Source organism: Oxyura jamaicensis, chromosome 21 (genome assembly GCF_011077185.1).
Source record: "Oxyura jamaicensis isolate SHBP4307 breed ruddy duck chromosome 21, BPBGC_Ojam_1.0, whole genome shotgun sequence".
NCBI classification, from domain to species: domain Eukaryota; kingdom Metazoa; phylum Chordata; class Aves; order Anseriformes; family Anatidae; genus Oxyura; species Oxyura jamaicensis.
The window spans coordinates 5,731,047-5,750,301 of NC_048913.1; the positions used below are offsets into that span (position 1 = coordinate 5,731,047).

At 39.3% G+C, this 19,255-nt stretch overlaps 2 protein-coding genes across 5 annotated transcripts in view; both read left to right on the forward strand.

The window, feature by feature from the left end:
• LOC118177037 (tumor necrosis factor receptor superfamily member 1B-like) overlaps positions 1–10,860 on the forward strand; it is a 15,547-nt gene extending 4,687 nt beyond the window's left edge. Inside the window, exons 2-10 of the mRNA XM_035344392.1 lie at positions 2,399–2,501; positions 5,031–5,159; positions 5,775–5,924; positions 6,791–6,884; positions 6,970–7,163; positions 7,859–7,933; positions 8,913–8,950; positions 9,289–9,559; positions 10,137–10,860. Of these exons, the coding sequence (XP_035200283.1) occupies positions 2,399–2,501; positions 5,031–5,159; positions 5,775–5,924; positions 6,791–6,884; positions 6,970–7,163; positions 7,859–7,933; positions 8,913–8,950; positions 9,289–9,559; positions 10,137–10,435 (1,353 nt within the window). The 3' untranslated portion in view covers positions 10,436–10,860. The remainder of the gene's footprint in view (positions 1–2,398; positions 2,502–5,030; positions 5,160–5,774; positions 5,925–6,790; positions 6,885–6,969; positions 7,164–7,858; positions 7,934–8,912; positions 8,951–9,288; positions 9,560–10,136) is intronic.
• Positions 10,861–13,265: 2,405 nt separating this feature from the next.
• The window catches only part of VPS13D (vacuolar protein sorting 13 homolog D), a 100,243-nt gene continuing 94,253 nt past the window's right edge, over positions 13,266–19,255 (forward strand). For all 4 annotated transcript variants that reach the window (XM_035344390.1, XM_035344391.1, XM_035344388.1 and 1 more), the window contains exons 1-5: positions 13,266–13,424; positions 17,068–17,240; positions 18,097–18,174; positions 18,423–18,613; positions 18,911–18,991. In XM_035344390.1, the coding sequence (XP_035200281.1) occupies positions 17,144–17,240; positions 18,097–18,174; positions 18,423–18,613; positions 18,911–18,991 (447 nt within the window). In that variant the 5' untranslated portion in view covers positions 13,266–13,424; positions 17,068–17,143. The remainder of the gene's footprint in view (positions 13,425–17,067; positions 17,241–18,096; positions 18,175–18,422; positions 18,614–18,910; positions 18,992–19,255) is intronic.

The window sequence follows — 19,255 nt, forward strand, 5'->3', positions numbered from 1 at the left end:
ATTTCTTTCCTTCTCTTTCTTTCTTTCTTTTTTTTTTTTTTTTTTTTTTTTTTTTTCCTGCCTGTGTGTTTTCACTGGAGTTTTTCTATTTAAAATGACTCTCAAGTGCTTGTACTGATGAAGTTGATCATAGTGACGGCAAAAATGCAACTACAACACTTTGGCTTCTCTTAATAAACACTTTGATCTTTCTTAATAAACAAGAAAAGATCTAAAATTAAAAATAGTATTGAAGAGAGCAGAACCATTTTCCTCTTCTTTGTTAGAGTTCAGTGTCAGCTTACACTTGCAAATAGTGTGGTTCCTCTATTACTTGTTGCCTGTTACCAAGTTCAGCATTAACAATTATCGCTGAACCTAGAAGGTATTGAAAAGACTCATTTTTCTTTTTTTAACTCTTATGATTATTAATCTCATTGATCATGATGAAACTGATAATGTTGAAGCCAACCTCCAGTTTCTACTTCAAAGTCTTCAATCTTTGTGCAACCCCCCCTTTAAATAAGCTTTTTTAACTAAAAGCAAAACTGGAGGCCAAAGTAGTTTTTTGGAGATGTATGTGGCTGCAGCCTGGTTCCTGCAAAACAGTCTTTCTTCTCATCAAAAAGCAAACAACAGTATTTGAAGTATGCAGCTTGTGCTCAGCAGCTGTTTCTAACATCAGCTGCTCTACTGTTTAAGGAGATTTTTTTTTTTTTTAAAAAAAATGGTGTCATTCTTCCCCACCCCATCAAGGTTTCTAGCTTGCTGAAAGGGTCTTTTCTAGTTTCTTCTTCACTTTGCAACTGGTCAGTTTCTCGTTAATCTGTGAGCAAATGAGGCAAGTACTGGTGAAACCCGTCCCCAGTCTTTCTGGTTTTTAGTCTTCAACTCAACTGACTGATCAGAAGAGATTAGAATTGTCCTGGTTTCTGGTCAGTGCTACCAGTGTTCACAGTGGTTTAAAGAGGAGTGGCGAAATTTCTACTTCAATAGTTTGGTTTCCTTTTTCCTGGAATGGGTATTCAAACTTAAGAAGGCCTATCTCTGCCTTCGCATTCCCAGGAAAGGTTCTTTCTGACAGTGACTATTGAATAGATCTGTCAATCCCTGTTTCTAACATAAGGATAGAAAAGAGGCAAAACATTTCCACAAACTGTGTAAGAAAATGTGGGTTCCCTTTAAGCAGTTGTTGAGACTGGGAATTGTTAGTCCACTTTGTCAGTAATGTGAAGATATGATAGGTAATCAACATGTTTTTTCAGTAAGGAGGAAGGATATTTTCATTACTTGCCTCCAAACGGCTGGTTCCTGTTTTGATTTCTCTTTTTAATATATATTTTTTTAAGTACTTCTCTAAATGTGTGTAGATTATACATGGAACAATCTCCTCAGACTACAGACAATTGAGCAGTGTCACAGACTCTTTGATCACCTTCTTTCTGATCTGGCAGGAAACTCCTACGCTTACACTAACGTTAGATTTTTTCTTTTATTCAGTGAGTGTGTATTTCCTTCTGAAAAGAATTGGCACTTCCTCAAATATTTTGACACTTGTTCGTTGAAGTCATTGATACAGATCTATATGAGCTGAAAATTAGGTACAGTGTATTTTATGACTGTTTCGTATGCATTTGAACTGCCATGAGAGAGGTTTTTTATTACTCTTTTTTAAAGACTTGTAGCCAGTTGCTTCTTTACTGAAGAAGACGTGCTTTTTTTCAGAGACATTGTTTTCAAATTATCAAGATTCAGTTTAGCATCATGTGTCCTTTACACCCACTGATTAAAACAGAAAGATTCCTTCAAGCATTGCAGTAGTGCTAGACCCACAGCTCCCTTCTCCACCAGCTTGGGAGGCCTGGGGAAAATAACAAGAGGTAAAGTCAATCTTTTAGTTGGCTCTAAATGTGTATTGGGAATTGACCTGCTAAGTAAGAAAGTATAATTTTTCATATAGCCATTTTGCAGACAGTGGTTCTCCCTGCAAACCCAAAGGTAAGAATTTAGGTTTCACTCTGATGTTTACTCAGAGGTTGCTTAAGTCGTGCCAACAAAGAACAAGTACACAGTCCTTTGTTTTAGAGGATTCAATAGTGACCAAGTGTGCTGCTAATCCCATAGTTCCATTGCATTGTTTTGAACAGAAAACCTGGAGAAATTACTTTGTTCATTGTGACAGATTGAAAACAGATCCTTGAAAAACAGATGAACCACTAAATGGTCTCAGGTAGGTCACAAGCTGTGTGCTCTTCAGTTTTCTGGCCTCTGCTGCTTTCTGATTCATTAGGCGTACATCAGCATCTCGGAAACGAAGGGGTAATAACTGCACTGATCATTAAGTCTTTGTCTCTTTTGACTCTCAGCTACAGGGTCAGGATGGATTTGTGACTCATGGTTTTCCTTCAATTTCTCCTAGGATTATTCATTGCCTTATACGCCACAGTTTGCACAATGCAGAGACCCCAGCACTGAATTCTATGAAGAAAGACTTAACAAATGTTGCAGCCAGTGCCCTCCAGGTAGTTTATAATTTAAACTACTACTTTACACAGCCAAATTCAGACAATTTTCAGATGAGTATAGTACGTGTTGATTATTGAAGAGCATTGAATTTTTGCTGTTACAATGGACTCTTAGCTAAAAGACAATAAATTACTCTGACTGTAAAAATATCTGCAGAAGAGACATATTGTTCATCAGAAGTGGAGTTGTGTTACAAGTTTAACCTGGCTGGGGATTATCAGGAGGACCATGTAGGCTGCTGAGCTCTTGTAAGCACAGCTTTGCATGGTGTTTTGATTAAAACATTTTTAAATGAAGATTTGGGTTTAAAAAAAGAAAGAAGAGCAACAGCTAACTAATGAAATTACAAATGTGAAACAACATTGCAGACCCAAGCCCACAGACGTACTGTAAAACTGCCATTTTACAAGGTATAGCTTAATTTCTGTTCTTTGAAGTATGACTTACATAAGGGGCTTCCTGCTGGGCAGGTTAATCTTTAATTGCTCATTAAGGGAGTATTGTTGTCTCTTACTGTAAATCAGACACTGCAGATCACTATCAGAAACCAGATACAGGACTACAGATACTGTCTGCTTTGAGGTTATGTCACTCCAGTGATAATAATTAGAATTATATTTTTCATTATATATTTATTTACTTATATAAAATAAAAATATTTAAAATTTACCTTTTGTTAGCAAAAGTTGATTGCAGAAAAAAGAGGGAGAGTGGAGAGCTTTTTTTTTTTTTTTTTTTTTTTAGGGTATCCTAATGCCATTTGTATATTTTAATAGTAGAATTTTTGCAACAAGTTGGCATTACAGAATTACATTAGACAGAAAAAAAATGTCTTTGTCTCACAACATGCTGAGCAAACAGAATTTGTCTCCATAAATGCTGAGTTCCTGTCAGAGAGATCCGGAAGTTTATGCAGGAAATTAGTATATGCTGAACTAGACACAGTTGTTTGAATTAACTGTAAGTGTCTAGATGGATCTGTCAAGTTTCATTTGTTAAAAACATAGTAGAGGAAATACGATATTCATAATTAAAGTTATTTTTTACCATAATTTATCAAAGATTGGAGCTTAAATCATTAGTAGGATGTGGGAGGTGGATTTTAAGCTTCAAGTAAATACATGCAAAACAGTCTTGGGAAATACTTTCCATGGCTCACCTCCAGGGCCCCTTCTTTTGGAAAACATTCTCCAAACAGTTCCAGAGATTTTCTTAATGATATCCCCTTCCAAACATATCTTCCAGGATACTTCTGTACAGGATATGAGGCATTAACTTTTATCTTCTTCCTCCTTTCATGAAAGGAGGAAATGGCAACTGAGGTGTTTTTCTTTCTCCAGATAGGATATGTTGGAGCTCATGTTTACTTACTGCCACCACTGCACTAAACTCTGTTTTTGGTGAGAAGCATTGGTGGAAAGAGGAGTAGCAGGTAGTTACTGGAAAAAAGCACTAAAACCTGAGTGTTCACCTCACAGTGTTCCTGGAGAAACTACCTTTACCAGCTTTTGATACTGTCTGGAGTGCCAATAACTTCAGAAACTCATTGCTTTGATGTGTTAAGACTGGCTGATGATATTAGGACTGACTGATGGTGTAAAGGAGGAAGAGTGAGCATTTTGAAAGAGCTACAGCTCACGTCCTCTCAGAATTGACAAGTGGTAAAATTCTAATTCAGGTCTGCTTATGATAATGGCACTTTATTATGCCTTCTTCATTTGCTGCTAACAATAGTAAAGGAATCACCCAAATCATAGAATCATCAAGGTTGGAAGAGTCCTCCAAGATCATCTGGTCCAACTATCCCCCTACCACCAACGTCACCCACTAAACCAAGTCCCTAAGCAGCACATCCAACCTTTCCTTGAACACCCCCAGGGACGGTGACAGCACCACCTCTCTGGGCAACCCATTCCAATGCCTGACTGCTCCTTCCGTGAAGAAATTTCTCCTAATTTCCAACCTAAACCTTCCCGGTACAACTTGAGGCCATTCCCTCTAGTCCTATCACTGGTTATTGTACTGGGTCTGGTGGTAAAACCACCACAATTATCTACAAGAAGAGGCTGTCCCCCAGCTCCCCACAACTTCTTTACAGCTACCTGAAAGGAAGTACATCATTTTAGCAGGTGCCTGACTTTCTCATGAAACACGATCCTGTGTGTTTCACCACAGAACATAGCTTATGTGAGGGTAAAAATCTTAGTTTTATGTACTGTGTTAGCTGCATCTAAGTACATGCTGAAGTGTTTTGTTCAGGATTGAGGCCATCTTGTTTTGAAGATGGCTGGAATTCACTGAATTGAACTTAAGAAAAGTGATCACGTATGAATAACATAAAAGAAGTCAGAGTTTCCCTGTGTATACATGCAGTCCTCCGTTAAAGCAATACTTTCTTGGTATGCATTACCAACCTGATAGTGGTGATGAAGGGAAAAGGTTACTATAGCTAAGAATGAAACATACCTTAATCAACTCCTAGTGATCTTTTCCAATGAGGTGCTTTCACCGTTTGTTTTTTAAAGGTCAGTATAAGACAGAGAGCTGCGGTCACAGTGTGGACACAAAGTGCAGTCCTTGTAGACCTAACACATATACAGCCATCTGGAATCGGTCTCCTCAGTGCTTTGCTTGCTCACCACCCTGCAGGAAAGGTAAGATTGAATTATGAAAAACACATTTGTCTTTGACAGGCTGCTCAAAGAGATGGCTTGGTTTAAATTTCACTTTTCTCCTGGGAAAACTCTTAAATAATGTTTGTCTATGACTTGTATAATTCCATTCTTATGCTTTTGCTACTTGTAAAATTTTGGAAAACAAACAAACAAAACAGGGAACAGACTTGTAAGGACCCCTTCCCTCTTTCTTTAAAAGCCCTAAAAATGCGACACCCGTCTTACATTCTTGGAAGGTAAGGCACTACATTAATAAAATATATACAAATGTCATAAGCAGGGATGAGCACTGGCAACAATAATGTGCATATTTATGGTTATGGTACTATATACTGTACCTACAGCTGCAAGTAGAGTTTCAAGTGTGAATTCCACAAATGCAAATTTCAAATTTCCTATACAGACAGACAAAACTCTTCTGAAAATGTAGAGGCACATAATGTATTTGCTTTATGAAATTATATTAGCCTGAAACTGCAAAATTGTCTTTAGTCTGTGGTATGCAAACATCACCTGATATTCACTTGATATATTGCAGACTATGATTTTAAGTGTTTCTAATGTAATCTTGCTTTATTCTTGTTTTAAAAACAGGATTTGTACAGAATCAAACGTGCACTAATTCACAGGACAGAATCTGTATTTGCCCACGCAATGAGTACTGTATTTCAAAAATATACCAGAACTGCCAGATATGTAGAGTGCATAAAAAATGTGGAAAAGGTTACCGAGTTTTCAAAAGAGGTAATTTAATTCTCAATTCTCAGAATTGACACACAAAATAGTTTTACTGTATGAAGATGGTTATTTATTACTTAAATAGTCCATTAATATTTTTGAATCTGCTTCCAACTTGGTAAATTACATTTGGTAAAATACATTACATATTGTCTTTTAATTCCCTACAGCTTTGCATTCTTTTTAGTGTAAGAATTATCGTAACACATAGACATTAAAGAGAGCAACAATATTCTCAAGAGGCATATCCAAAGGAAGAGAATGCTGCAATGTTTTATTGCCATATACCATAAAACTCCCCAGTCCAACTTAATCTGCTTTTGTTTTGCTCTGCTATGTGATTTCTTCCATATAAGCATGTCAGATTCAGGACCACATGTTTCCTGTTTAAATCTTTGAAGCAGGGCATCTGGTTGAATTTTGCTTACAGTAAGTAATAAAGATTCTACGCTGCCCAGCAGAATGGATCTCTATTAGATGATAAAATTCACATGATAAGTAATATCCAATGATGTGGAACACTGAATATTATTAAGAAATGAAGAATCACTTGAAAAAAATACAGAGCTCCAACAGAATTCAACAGGTGATGAGCCTCTTAGAGTCTAGTGAAAAAAAGCTCCACTTTTGTCTGTAGTGCCACATTTTAATGTTTTGGTAGGTTTTAACCTTGACTATCGAGGATACCAAAGTAACGGGTAATTAATCTTCTGATTAGTGTGTGGGTGGAGTGTTTCAAATTAATCTCTCCTGCAACAGTCAGACTGTATTTTGTATACCGCCCCTGTATCACTTTCAGGATCTGTACCACGATTTGGTTATTCATTCTTGTTTCTCACTATATGACTAACTGGAGTTCTATTTCTTTAAAGGAACAGATAGCACAGATACAGAATGTAAACCTTGTCCTCCTGGCACTTTTTCAGATGAGGAATCTTATGATACCAACTGTATACCACACACAGTGTAAGCCAGAATTTCTGTCAAATAGCAGTCTTTTTCTGTGTACAGGGTTGCTTTCTTTTCTAACTTCTCTTTTTGTTTCTTGCAGTTGTAAATCAGTGGCTGTTCCAGGAAACAGCATGAATGACACTGTTTGCCGTGACTCAGGAAGAGCAGCTGCCACAGTTCTACCTCACACTGTTGTAAACGTGCTCCCTATCCAAAGTTCAACTTCCAACAAACCTGACGTAATAACTCGACCTGTCATACTAAACTCTGTACCCGACATGTCTCACATCATCGGTGAGCTATTAACTCATTTAAAGTCACTTCTGTCTGGCTAGGAAGCAAGATTGTCTTTAGTTGACAGCTTCTTTCCAAAACCAATTACCTGTACTTAAACAGAACCTCAGAACAGCTGAGTTAGTTCAATGACACTGCTTGTCCTGTGTTGCATAATATTGACCTATCCACCTGCCCTGCCCTCTGCATTCCATGTTGTCTTAGATTCTGGGCTGAGGCAAGCATGACTTCATAAACCTCCTGGAAAGAGGTCTTTGGAGACTTCTGGCATCCTTTCCCAAGACAGAGAATCCTTATAGCATTCACAAGTGTGGACATATTCTCTACTGTTGATAGTCTATCCAGAAGGCATGTATATTTACGAGTATTCAGGGCTGCGTAGCTGTGCATTTAACGAACTGCTCTTAGGCTGGTGAGATACCTTTTGTGACTGAGGCCAAAAGTCTGTCCTCACCTTTTGGAACAGGAAAATTCAATTTTATTTTGGTGGAGTCTGAAAATGAGACTTTGGTATTCAGCAATGGAGGCCTCAAATGTGAATCTCAGAGATACCTGGTACTTATAAATTTAGTTGTGATAACCATGGAAAGAAACTACAAATTGCTTCCTTCTAATTTTGTCCTTTGACAGACTGAACTGCTAAATTACTTACCTTTTTTTTTTTTTTTTAATTGTTATTATTATTTTATTTTCAGGATCAGTAACAGGGCCATTGTTATTGGTCCTGTTAATCACAGTTTTGGGATATTGCTTAATCTCAAAAAAAAAAGGTAAGATTCATGAAACAAAACCAAACAGTTCTTATAAGTATTGTCACCTCATTTTCTACTAATTTGAGCCTAGTAGTTGACTGAAGTCTTAGAAGGTGCTAGCTGTCTTTGAAGCTTTTCTGGTTGCTGGTTATGGATGAAGGATCACCAACATGCAGATTCATTGACATCTAATAATATATGAGTGCATTTATTTTTTTTTTCAAGGGGAGAAGGCAACACTTTACAGATTCCTGCCTCACTAGCTGGCAGCCTTACAGCATCATGAAACTCTGAGGACTTTTGACACCATTCCTCTGTAACACTGGGGGGGGAAATTTGGCCAAAGGATTCAAAAGTCCAAAGGAGAGAGACTACCAGAAACCTCACGCAAAGCAGCTTGATCACATAAGCTTTGCAGGCACAGAAAATCAGAATTAAAAAATACACCAGGAATTCCTTGTGTTTTTAGAGTAAAAATGTCTTTATTAAATCACAAGGTGAATTTCAGCTTAATACAGGGGTACACCAAGGCAAACATCCCATTCAAATCTCTCTTGTTCCTTAGATTTTAGATAGTTTTCTAAACATGCAACGTGCTGGGGGAGTTGGATAACTGTGAAACAGTTATGCTCCTAATGGAGCTTGTTAAGGGTTTTGTACTTCACTTAAATATCGTACAATATTGAATGTTATAGTTATCATTAAACAGTCACAACCGTAGTTTATTGTCCTCGATACCTTTTCTCAATTACACTATACTAGAAAAAAATATTAATTTGTGCAGAGGGTTCTCTTTGCTTACTGGCAAAATAAAAGGTAGCTTACAAACTTAACACAGTATAGCTTTCAACATTTTAAAATCACATGTACTAAACATACATTTGGAGTTCACTCCAGGAACAGACTGGCTGAAAGAGTAGCTCAGACTATCTGAAAGAGCAGCTTTTGCAACTGAAACAAAATTTGATCCTAATGAACCATCTTTCATCATTTGCAGCCCTTGCATACTTGCCACCAACTAGAGAAGCAGATGCGGTGAGTGTCACTCATTTCTTTCCAGCTTTTCCACTTTAATGTAGAATCATGGAATTTTATCTAATGACATGTATAAGAAAACCGCACAGCAGAAAGACAACTGGAGTGAGAAAGGGATGGTTTGGACCCCCCCAGCTTAGAGTGTAAGATGTACCTTTTCCAATCTATGACACTCATTTTGTTGAATGCCTGATGAGCTAGTAGGAGTTTTACTTAGTCGTCTCTACACAAATGGGGATTATCGCTGGTTTCTTCAGCTGCCTAAGTACTGACCAGTTCTTTGTTAGTGTTCTTTTAAAAGATAAGTAATGTTTTGCATTTTTCTGCAACTGTTTCAGCCTTTTTCCCCTTCAGAGAAGCAGTGTGACAAAAAGATAAGAAATACAGGATCGCAAAACTCCAGCAGCTGTCAACAGGAGGAGCAGCATCTCTTGGAAACTCCTGGGTCAAGCAGTAGCTCCCTGAATAATCCAACTGGGTCTGCAAAAGTCAGTGTAATAAATAACAAGAACAATGAAAAGAAAGAAACAGAAAGATTTCCACAGCAATATTCAGCTGCAGAAGGTTGTAAGCTTCACAGTGGAGACAGACACAACTCTGCAAGTTCAGGTAAGAGTCTCTGAAAGAATCTATATTGGAATGTTCCAGAACCTCTTGAAATTTGATTGTCAGTTATGAGTCTTTTTAGAAGTTTGTATGACAGGATAAAACATTATGCTGAACATGGCTTCAGCAGAGAGAGTATTTAGTAACCTTTGAAAAGAGAAAGTGATTGTTGGCCTGGTATAGTAGAGACCATGCTCAATGGAGAAAAAGTTATTTGCAGGCTAGGGGATCAGAGTGATATCCGTAAGTAGGACAAAAAGACAAAGGGAGCAGTAAGAAATGAACATTGTCCAAAGCATTCAAAATGGAAACAAATGTATAGGGGTTTGGCTGGGATCCAGAGCTCTGTATTAATTTTTACAGCTTTTTATCCCTGGGATAACATTTAGATTTTATGGTACTGCCAAGAAACTGAAAGGTTGCAGAACCAACTCCACCAGTTTACCTAAATTAAGTGAAGCAAGCAAGCATTTAGTATCTAATTTAACTTTGAAGTCAAAGAACTGGATAAAAAATATCTAACCATCCTGTTCTGCGCTGCATTCTTCCACACTTAATCTGATTTTTTGCTCTTCAACAGAACACTCTGGTAATGGAGGAACACAGGTGAATGTGACTTGTATTGTTAAAGTATGTAATCCAGATTGTGGTTCCCAGTTCCCAGAACAGACTAGTTCAACTAGCATGGATTATGGAAATGTTCGTTATTATTCTCCAACAGGGGAAGAAATTCCCCTTTCAAAAGAAGAAAACTCCTTGAAAAAAGAAACAGAAATTCACATCTCAGTGGAAGCCAAGGACAATTTACTTCAGGACTTTCTTCCCGAAGAAAAGAAGTTTCCTCTGGGTGTTCAAGATGTGGGGATGAAAACTGTTTAAAGGAGATAACAGATCATACACTGATTGACTGATAAATTCATCAGATAACCCCTTATCTTCTAAAACAAATATGTTAAATGTAGCATTCCTACAGAGTCTTGAAATCTCATCTGAGTATAGACATTTATTTTTTGAAGTTTTTACTCTCTTCTATGGCAGCTTTGAGAGTTGAAGGATCACCATTGCAGCTTTGAAAAAGTTATGACTTTTTAATGCTTTTTCTTTTAAACTGAACGGCCAACTCCTCCCTTTCTTCTGTGATACCCTGAAAAAACCTTTGCTAGCTTTGAAATGTTTTTCTAACTTGATGCCATTTACTTTTCTCCTGAAATTTCTTGTGATGATAATTTAGGATCAGGTGTGCCATGTGTCAAAAACGTGACTGTGAACACCACTTCTGAGTGACTGGATTAAAATTACCAGTCGTACAATGCTAATGAATTATCCATGTAACTTAACTTTAGTTTTAAAACTACTGTGTTCAATTTCCCATCCCATATTTTCAAGGATTTGCTTTTCTCCAGCCTCCTGGATGTTTATTATTACAGTTTGCTTTCTCTCCTTATTGGACCAAACTTTTCCAATCAACCTTACTTTCTAGATTATGTCTAAACGATAGCATTATTTCATTAGCTGTACATAGTTCATTTTATTTTAGAAAGGAAAATCTAGATTAAATAGTTCTTTTCTTCAAGTAGAAAACAATTTCCTGTTATTGACAGCTCTAAAATTTGTCATCTTTGTGTTCTGGCTGATTTAATATGGTTCCCTGATTTGATTCTGACCTTGTTTTTGAGGTTTTTGAGGCTTTTGAGGCTAACCATGAACCCAAAATATTCTTCTCTACATTCTAGTGGATATTAGAGGAGATCCAGATGAATATGTGGGCCAGGCATTTCACCCCCACTGATCTCATGAAAATGACGCTCTCTTGATGATTGCATAACTTTATCTGTTATAAAAAGTGGAATTGACTCAGACCTCAGAACCAGAAAATCCTGTTGTCTTACACGTGTTGCTCAGTGCTGAAGATCCATCCACGTCTTACAGAAAATTAGTAAAAGAATAGCATTTATTCTGCAGCTACAGAAAAAATACTTTAAAATACATATTTTAAATTACAAAAAAATCTGAGATTTATTATTTCTAGAAGTGGAAACTGACAAAAAGTTATTTAATTCTACTATGTTTCTATGAAGAAACTTTTTGCAACTGTATATTAAAGTTTTACTTGAGGGTCATTTGCAGAAACAACTGTGAAACTGGAAACACTGAAACTAATGCAAAATTGAAGGATGTAGGAAAAAAAAAGTTTCATATAGTACTTTGAACCTCTTCTGTTTTACTGAGTATTTTAATATCTTGCTCATCAGCTCCCAGTATTGGGACCACATGGAAGAAGCAGCAGCAGCTTTTTAAAGAAGTTCTAAAAATGTTTAAAAAGGAGGATCCAGCTATGGTAATTAATTTACTGTGTTTTCAAGTTATGGAGGAGTGTGACAGAAGGGAAATCCAAGTTTTACGGGAAAGTATGAAATGTGCTTGTATTTGTTAATTAAAAAAAAAAGACTATTTTTATATTTGTATCTTCATGGTTCCTACCCCTCTCCTAAACAGAATTCCAATTTTTAGAATGGGTTGTTTCATTCCACAGGCTAAACAATGGCATTCAAAACAATTTTATTTCTTACTGTTACTGCCTAATTAAAAGAGCAGTGCTCCACTGCAGTCTCATCTCCCATTGTCTGTGCATAGGCACTCTGAAGAGGATTCTATACGCAAATATCACTGTTCCATTCAGAGTTGATGAATAGACATAATTTTGACCTCCTGTCTGGCCCAATGGACCTTTAATGCTTTTAAGAGCCAAACAAGTTGTTTATTGTAACTTGCTTGACATTGTAGTTTCTGTGACTGGCCCATAGCGTAGATGGAATAGTTGAAGTGTTTGGGCCTGATAACTACTGTTACATATGCTGTGTTATTAACCTGTTAATCTCACTGCAAAGTCAGTCAGGGGTTGGCTATGTCTGTCTGCAGCAAGAGAATGATGAAATTAGTGTGGAATTGAGGAGTGAAGAAGGGAAGCACGCTCTAAGTGCTGTACCTGTGAGCATCACTTTGCTCAGAGCGTCTTCTTTCAGCCTTAGGAAAACAAAATAATTTAAATATTTTTTATTTTAAAATAAAAAATAAATTGGAGCTGGGGTTGGCTTCTTCTAACAGATGACCGGGGATAGGATTAGAGGGAATGGCCTCAAGTTGTACTGGGGAGGTTTAGGTTGGAAATTAGGAGAAATTTCTTCACGGAAGGAAGAGTAGTCAGGCACTGGAACGGGTTGCCCGGGGAGGTGGTGCTGTCACCGTCCCTGGGGGTGTTCAAGGAAAGGTTGGACGTGGTGCTTGGGGACATGGTTTAGTGGGTGACATTGGTGGTAGGGGGGTGGTTGGACCAGATGACCTTGGAGTTCTTTTCCAACCTTAATGATTCTGTGATTGCTGCTTATTGGTCAGTTGATTGTCTTTACGATATTAAGAACGAGACCAAGGAAAAACCCCTTTCTTCAATCAATAAACTAGGCAGTTGCATGCAGTGTGATGCCACGAGCAATGCCGGGTTCCTACTTCACGTGCGTGTTACGATGCTCACGAGGAACCGAACCGCGCTCTCCCTCAGCAGCCTGGCCGATCCCGTCCCGCTGCTGACGGGACTCCGGCGCCCCCCAGCCTCGATGCCCGCCTCACGAGCGGCGCTGCCCCCGCCGGCCTCATGCCCGGGCCCGCCCTGCAGGCGGCGCAGAACACAGCGGGCCGGGCCCGCCGCGAGCCCGCCTCAGAGAGGCGGAGGCAGAAGCGCAGCGCTAGCTCGGCGCTCCCTTACCCAGGCGCCCGCCCAGTTTCTCCCCCCGCCGCTCGGCCGTACACCGGCTGGCCCACAGCCCGCCGCCCCCCCGGAGCTCCTTGGAGGTGTCCGCGACCGAGAGCCGAGGTGAGTGCCGGGGGCGGGAGATGGCGGCCCCTGGCCCCGGCCGTCGGCTCCTCCTGCGTCAGCCCGCTCGGCGCTGGCTGCATGGCCCAGGCCCGGCCCGGGGGGGCTCCTCCCTGCCTCACGCCCCTCTCCTGGCTCCGCCCCGAGGGCCGCGGGGGGCGGCCGCAGCCCCTTCGCTGTGGGGCCGAGGGACTGGGGTGGGGGGAGCGCGGTCGCTTGCCGGGGCTCCGCGAGGCGCCTCGGGGCCCGCGGCCGGGCCCTGGCGGTGTCGGGCCCCGGCCGGGTCCGCCCCCCCCCCCCCCCCCTCCACGTGCCCCCGGCCTCTCGCTGCTCCCTCAGGGCTCCGCCGGCCGCATTTGGGCAAGGTGACCTTTCGCTTCGTCTCTCCCCCACGTTGGCGTGCCAACAGGTCTCCTCTTGCCTTTCTCCTCTTCCCCACGGTGTATTTGTTCGTATGGAGGGAGAAAGCGTCTTGAAGGCTCACCCCCGCCTTTTTTTTTTTTTGGTGTAGCCAGGAGCTAATCAAAACCCCCCCCCCCCCCCCCCCCCCCCCCGCACTGACAAGACAACACCATGCCAGCTTTCGTTCCTTCACTTAAAACTGCCCCCTGCTCATGGACTCAGACCTCAGACTTCAGGGCCTGGGCTGTCGTTCGTGTTGAAAAAATACATGTTTATCCAGAAAAAAAGTAAGCCAGCTTTAAGTGAGGTCCTGCTTTGGACTTAGATTCTCATCCTGATAAATACTTACCTTTTTTACTGTGTACATGAAGTAAATAAAAGCACTGTGAAAGGAAATACATATTTCGTTTTTCTTAACATTGGCATAGCAACAGACTAGAAAGTTAACAAATACACATCTTAAAACATTTGGAATATGTAGCAATAGTTATTTATGTTCCTCAAGAAGTTTGGAATACGGAAGTGACTTTATTTGCTGTTCCTACGATGACTTCAGGCATGGATTAGTTCATGCGCTGGATGTTTTCAGTCATGGGGATGCTAGCCTGTTACGTGTTTCTGAATGAGATGTCAAGATCTTTCCTCTGATTTGGCTCATAACAGCCTGTAGATCCCCTTTTTTCCCTTTGTTTAGTGTTTTGAAGGGTAATGTGACAAGGCTTAATATATTTGCTTTTGTTTGAACTTCAGCTTTCTAGTCAGCTTTGTAAGGTTAAAAGTCTATGCAAGGTGGTGAACCCACATGTGTGAATGCTAAATCTTTATTATATGGAACTTCAAAACTTTTGGTTTTGAAAAAAATACTCAGAAATATTGCAGAGACAAAAATGGTATATGTGCTTAACGTGAAATATGCCTCATTTGAATGTAATTTGACCTGTGTTAGTTCTATTTGTATCTCATTGTGCATGACAGTATAGTTTCACCACTTTTCAGCCGTTAGAAAAAGCCCTTTCATTATTTGCTGAATTCTGGTATTGCCTTTACCTGTATTAGCTAAACATACTCACCGACTTTTTTTTTTTTTTTTTGGAGAAATGAAGGATCAAATGTATAGAGCCCTTGAATCAAGCAAACGTCATTATAGGAAAGCCCTGAGTTTTAATATAATTTTTAATATGTAGCTCTTGAAGATGTCATTTGTTTCTTGTTATCAGACGTAACTTTAAGGTAAATAAGTCTGACTTGCCTGGTACTAGCACAGGCTGCCCAGAGAAGCTGTGGACATCCCATAGCTGGAAGTCCTCAAGGCCAGGTCGGATGGGGCCTTGGGCAGCCTCGTCTGTCAGGAGGTGTCCCAGCCCATGGCAGGGGGTTGGAACCAGGTGATTGTTAAGGTCCTTTCCAACCCGAACTGTTCTATGATCTTGCTTTTCTGCTTTGCAGAAGTCAATCTTTCATAAAGTGGTATAAACAGGTTTGTGGGGTTGAGAGACATTTCTGAATACAGAACTGCGACAATACACTTACAACATTCCGACCAGAAGATAAGGCATGCATGCTTTTTTCTGACTGTGTTAAAACATACTTGGTCTTGGTCTTGAACAAGCTAGTAGTAGTTTTCCAATTCATGGGTTAAAAACTTAGGGAGTTTAATAGTCTGATTTCTGCAATCATTCCTGCAACTCGTGGTAGAGTATAAAGGGAGATGTTGACACGTATGACCAGCGTTGCTTTTCTAACGTAGCTTTGTTTGTGCCCCTTGATAAGGTACTCCATGCTACCACTTTGAAAACCTTTTGGAGTAACTTTTGATAAACTATTTACATGATTTATATCTGATTACGTCCCAAGCATACACTGTTCCCCAAAAAATGGTTTGGCTAGGGTGAGTTGTTTCACAGATAAGATTTCTACAAAAGTACAGTTGAAGGCTCTTGGTTGTGATGTGATTCGGATGCCAAACTGACTTCTTGCTGCTCAGCTAAAAGTGCATCCTTCCATTACTTGTACAGATAACCTTCATGTGAGTTTGTAGGGCTGGTGTACAGCTGCTTTTTTCAAAATCACGTTCATTGTTGAAGATTAATGGTGAATGTTTTCTTCCCTGCTGTATTTGACATAAATGTTCAGTGGCACCACTATTTTAGGAATGTAATTGTTCATCACAACTGAAAAGGAGTGAAAGCAATATAAACGTTTCAGAAATGTGTTGGGTGCTTTTTTTTCAATATCGGTAATGACTTTATTCAGCATAAGCAAAATCTGTAATTCAAACAAGTTTGGAGAAAAAGCGTGTGCTCTCATGTAGCATTGTGCATGGGATACAAATGCTCTTAGCTCTAGTTATCCTAAGTTTTCTGCAAGGTTAGAAAGTCCTTCACCAGAGCACTTACAGGGAATGGGGAGGGAGGATGATGCATGCTGTTCTACTTAGGGAATTTTCAGCATGTTTTTAATTCAGAAAGCTTAGTGTTCTGGCTTCCTAGAATGGATGTTGCAGATGTTTGGGCCCACAGAGGCGGATGTGAGGTGTTCCTTATGGCTGCAGTCTCTGTGCCGTAGGTATTTGTTCCTTCTTTCAATATCCAGTCTTTTCCCAGTATGTTATTCTAGGCTAGTAGTAGTAGTCTATAATTAGGTCTTCTAGTAGAATAATTTATAAGTGCTGACTCCAGAAAGTTTTGTGAAGAAGCGTGATAAATGGAGGGAGAATAATTAATAGTGTCAGTATGATCAGCCCTTATATAAGATGAGGAACACTCTGCTTCTTTCCCCAGCGTTAAAACTGACAGATGTGGCATAAAATGAATTAGAGAGTGGCGCGTGCAGAAGGACACCTGTTACTGTCATCTAGACTTCCAAAACCAGAATGCTGGCAACTTGACGAAAATTCTAGGAGTGGAAGTCAAGGAGGCCAGTGCAAAACTACTGCAGCTCAGAGCGGAATTTTAGTCTTCACTTTTTGAAAAGAGGATTGTTAATTGGCCTAGTTGATAATTGTCACTAAATACGGTATTTTGATCAGACATAGGTTGGAGAGATGAATTTAAGTTGCCAATTGGAGTAATCTGTAATCATCAAAGCTCTTTGTGAAGCTCTGTGATTTGGGACTTGAGCTTGATTTCTACCTTTTAAAAATTGCTTTAATGTTTTCACTGCTTTTTAGATTGAATACAGTATCTCAGGTTTGCTGAGACTGTATTTCAGACACTCATTTTCTTCATGTTTTTTCTTTTAGGGTGAAACTGCAATTATGGAACAGAGATCCAGAAAATGACAGAAAAATGTTAGTTGCCCTCTTCTAGGACACAGTCATGTTGGAAGGATTGGTAGCCTGGGTCCTCAACACCTATTTGGGCAAATATGTCAACAACCTGAATACAGACCAACTTTCAGTTGCTCTTCTGAAAGGTGAGGTTTGGGGGTATTTTCTGTAATGTTTTTGTTCTGTGATTTAGAAAACGTTTTGTGAATGGGAGATGGAATAGAAACAATCATTCATATTGTGTTTAACATTTATATAAATGCTTCTAATATAAAGTTTTTTGCTAGCGCTTTACATCAGTGGTAAATTCTCTTGTGTTCCTATTTATGTTCCTTTTAATCAACACAGTTAAACTAATTTATATGAGACTCTCAACTGCATGCTAAGCATATCTTATCAGCTTGTTTAGTTTGCATAATGTTTGTGTGTCATTCTTCTCAATACTGTTCAATAACTTCCCTGTGAAGGGACTGCAGCAGGAAATGTCCGGTAGTCTTCACCTCTTAGGCTTTGGTGCAAGTCGTTATGCCCTTTTAATTAAGACCTTTGTGAAAAAGGTGGCATAAGGATATCTTGTGCTTCTGTAAATCAGTAGTTTCTAATTTACCTTTTGCTGTTATTATCTGCTATTTTATAATATTTCAAAGCTTTTGTTTGGGTGCTTTTGGTAATACTCAGAAAATGCTTGAAGTGTCCCATTTGGAAAGACAAAGAGTAGAAGCTTTCTCCTTGATGGCAATAAAGTTCAGGGCTAAGTACTTGCAGAAGATTGCTTCTAGATCACCTCATCAAATGTAATCAAATAGTTTGAGTATTTGGCACCGGAAAATTAATGAGCATGCTAAATATTCGTAAGAGCTGTTGCAGAAGGTGGTGTAGTAGGTTGGCTGTTCTCATGAAATCCTAATTTTTCTTCTTTGAAAGATGCTGCTAGTTATTTTAAACTTGTAATACAACATAATTTTGCTCAACAGACTTGTCTGTTCTTTGTGCTTTCAACAGGTGCTGTTGAACTGGAAAACTTACCACTAAAGAAAGATGCCTTGAAGGAACTGGAATTACCATTTGAAGTAAAAGCAGGTATGTATTTTGCCTGTGTGTGCGAGACAAATATTTATAAACAGGAAATATTGCGTATAATAGAAGAAGTTTTACCTTTGAGTCAGAAGCTTGAACAAGTGAAGTAACCTGATGTTTGGGTAGTTTTTAGTTTGCTTGTTGTTTTTAGTTAGTTTGTTCCTTACACCACTTTTCCTTTCATGTTTTCAAGGGGTAGTAAAAGTATGTTTACACAAGAATCTGATAGCATCTCTGTTTTGTATTTCTAGGTTTCATTGGCAAAATAACACTACAGATACCATTTTATCGCCCACATGTGGATCCATGGGTGATATCTGTCTCAAAACTGCACTTAATTGGTGCACCAGAAAAGAAAGAAGATTTTGATGAGGAAAGGGAGAAGTTGCAAGAAAGAGAACATAAGAAAGCTCTGCTTCTAGCACTTGAAGAAAAATGGAAAGTAAGTTGCACTTGTATTTCATAGTAAAGAAACTGCTTTGGTAAATGAATTGCATTTTAAGTCTCCTAACAAGTTTATGTCTTCTGAGAACAAATGCATAGGAAACTAAGTTAGAATGTGATATGTATACGCTAACACCGTGCAATTTTCAATCCACGCCCCTCAACATGCATTGGTGATACTGAAATCTGTTTTTCTTCTCTCTCTCTCGTTCAGTAACTTCAGTATAATACCTGTACTGTTTCCCGATCAATTGTTACAATGTTGGTTAATGTTTATCCCTATTTTCTTTTTTAGAAAGAACGACAACAGAAGGGGGAATCCTACTGGTACTCAGTTACGGCATCTGTAGTCACCAGAATTGTAGAAAACATTGAAGTAAGCCTTTACGTTGTAGAGCTTTTTCCATTTGCTAAAAATAACCTGAGCCCACTGTGCTTCACACTGTGTAGTCCCCAGAGAAGAAATATGTAAATGAATGATAGATGTTTGCCAGAGGACAGTCCTCTTTGATCGAATCTTCGTAACTTCAATCTCAAACTAGTCCTGAGAGGGACTTGTGGGAAGGACGAACCTTACACCCTACCAAGGGGAAAACAACAAGTCTTTTTGGTTTGTAACAGTTGGTGGATAATTAATGTG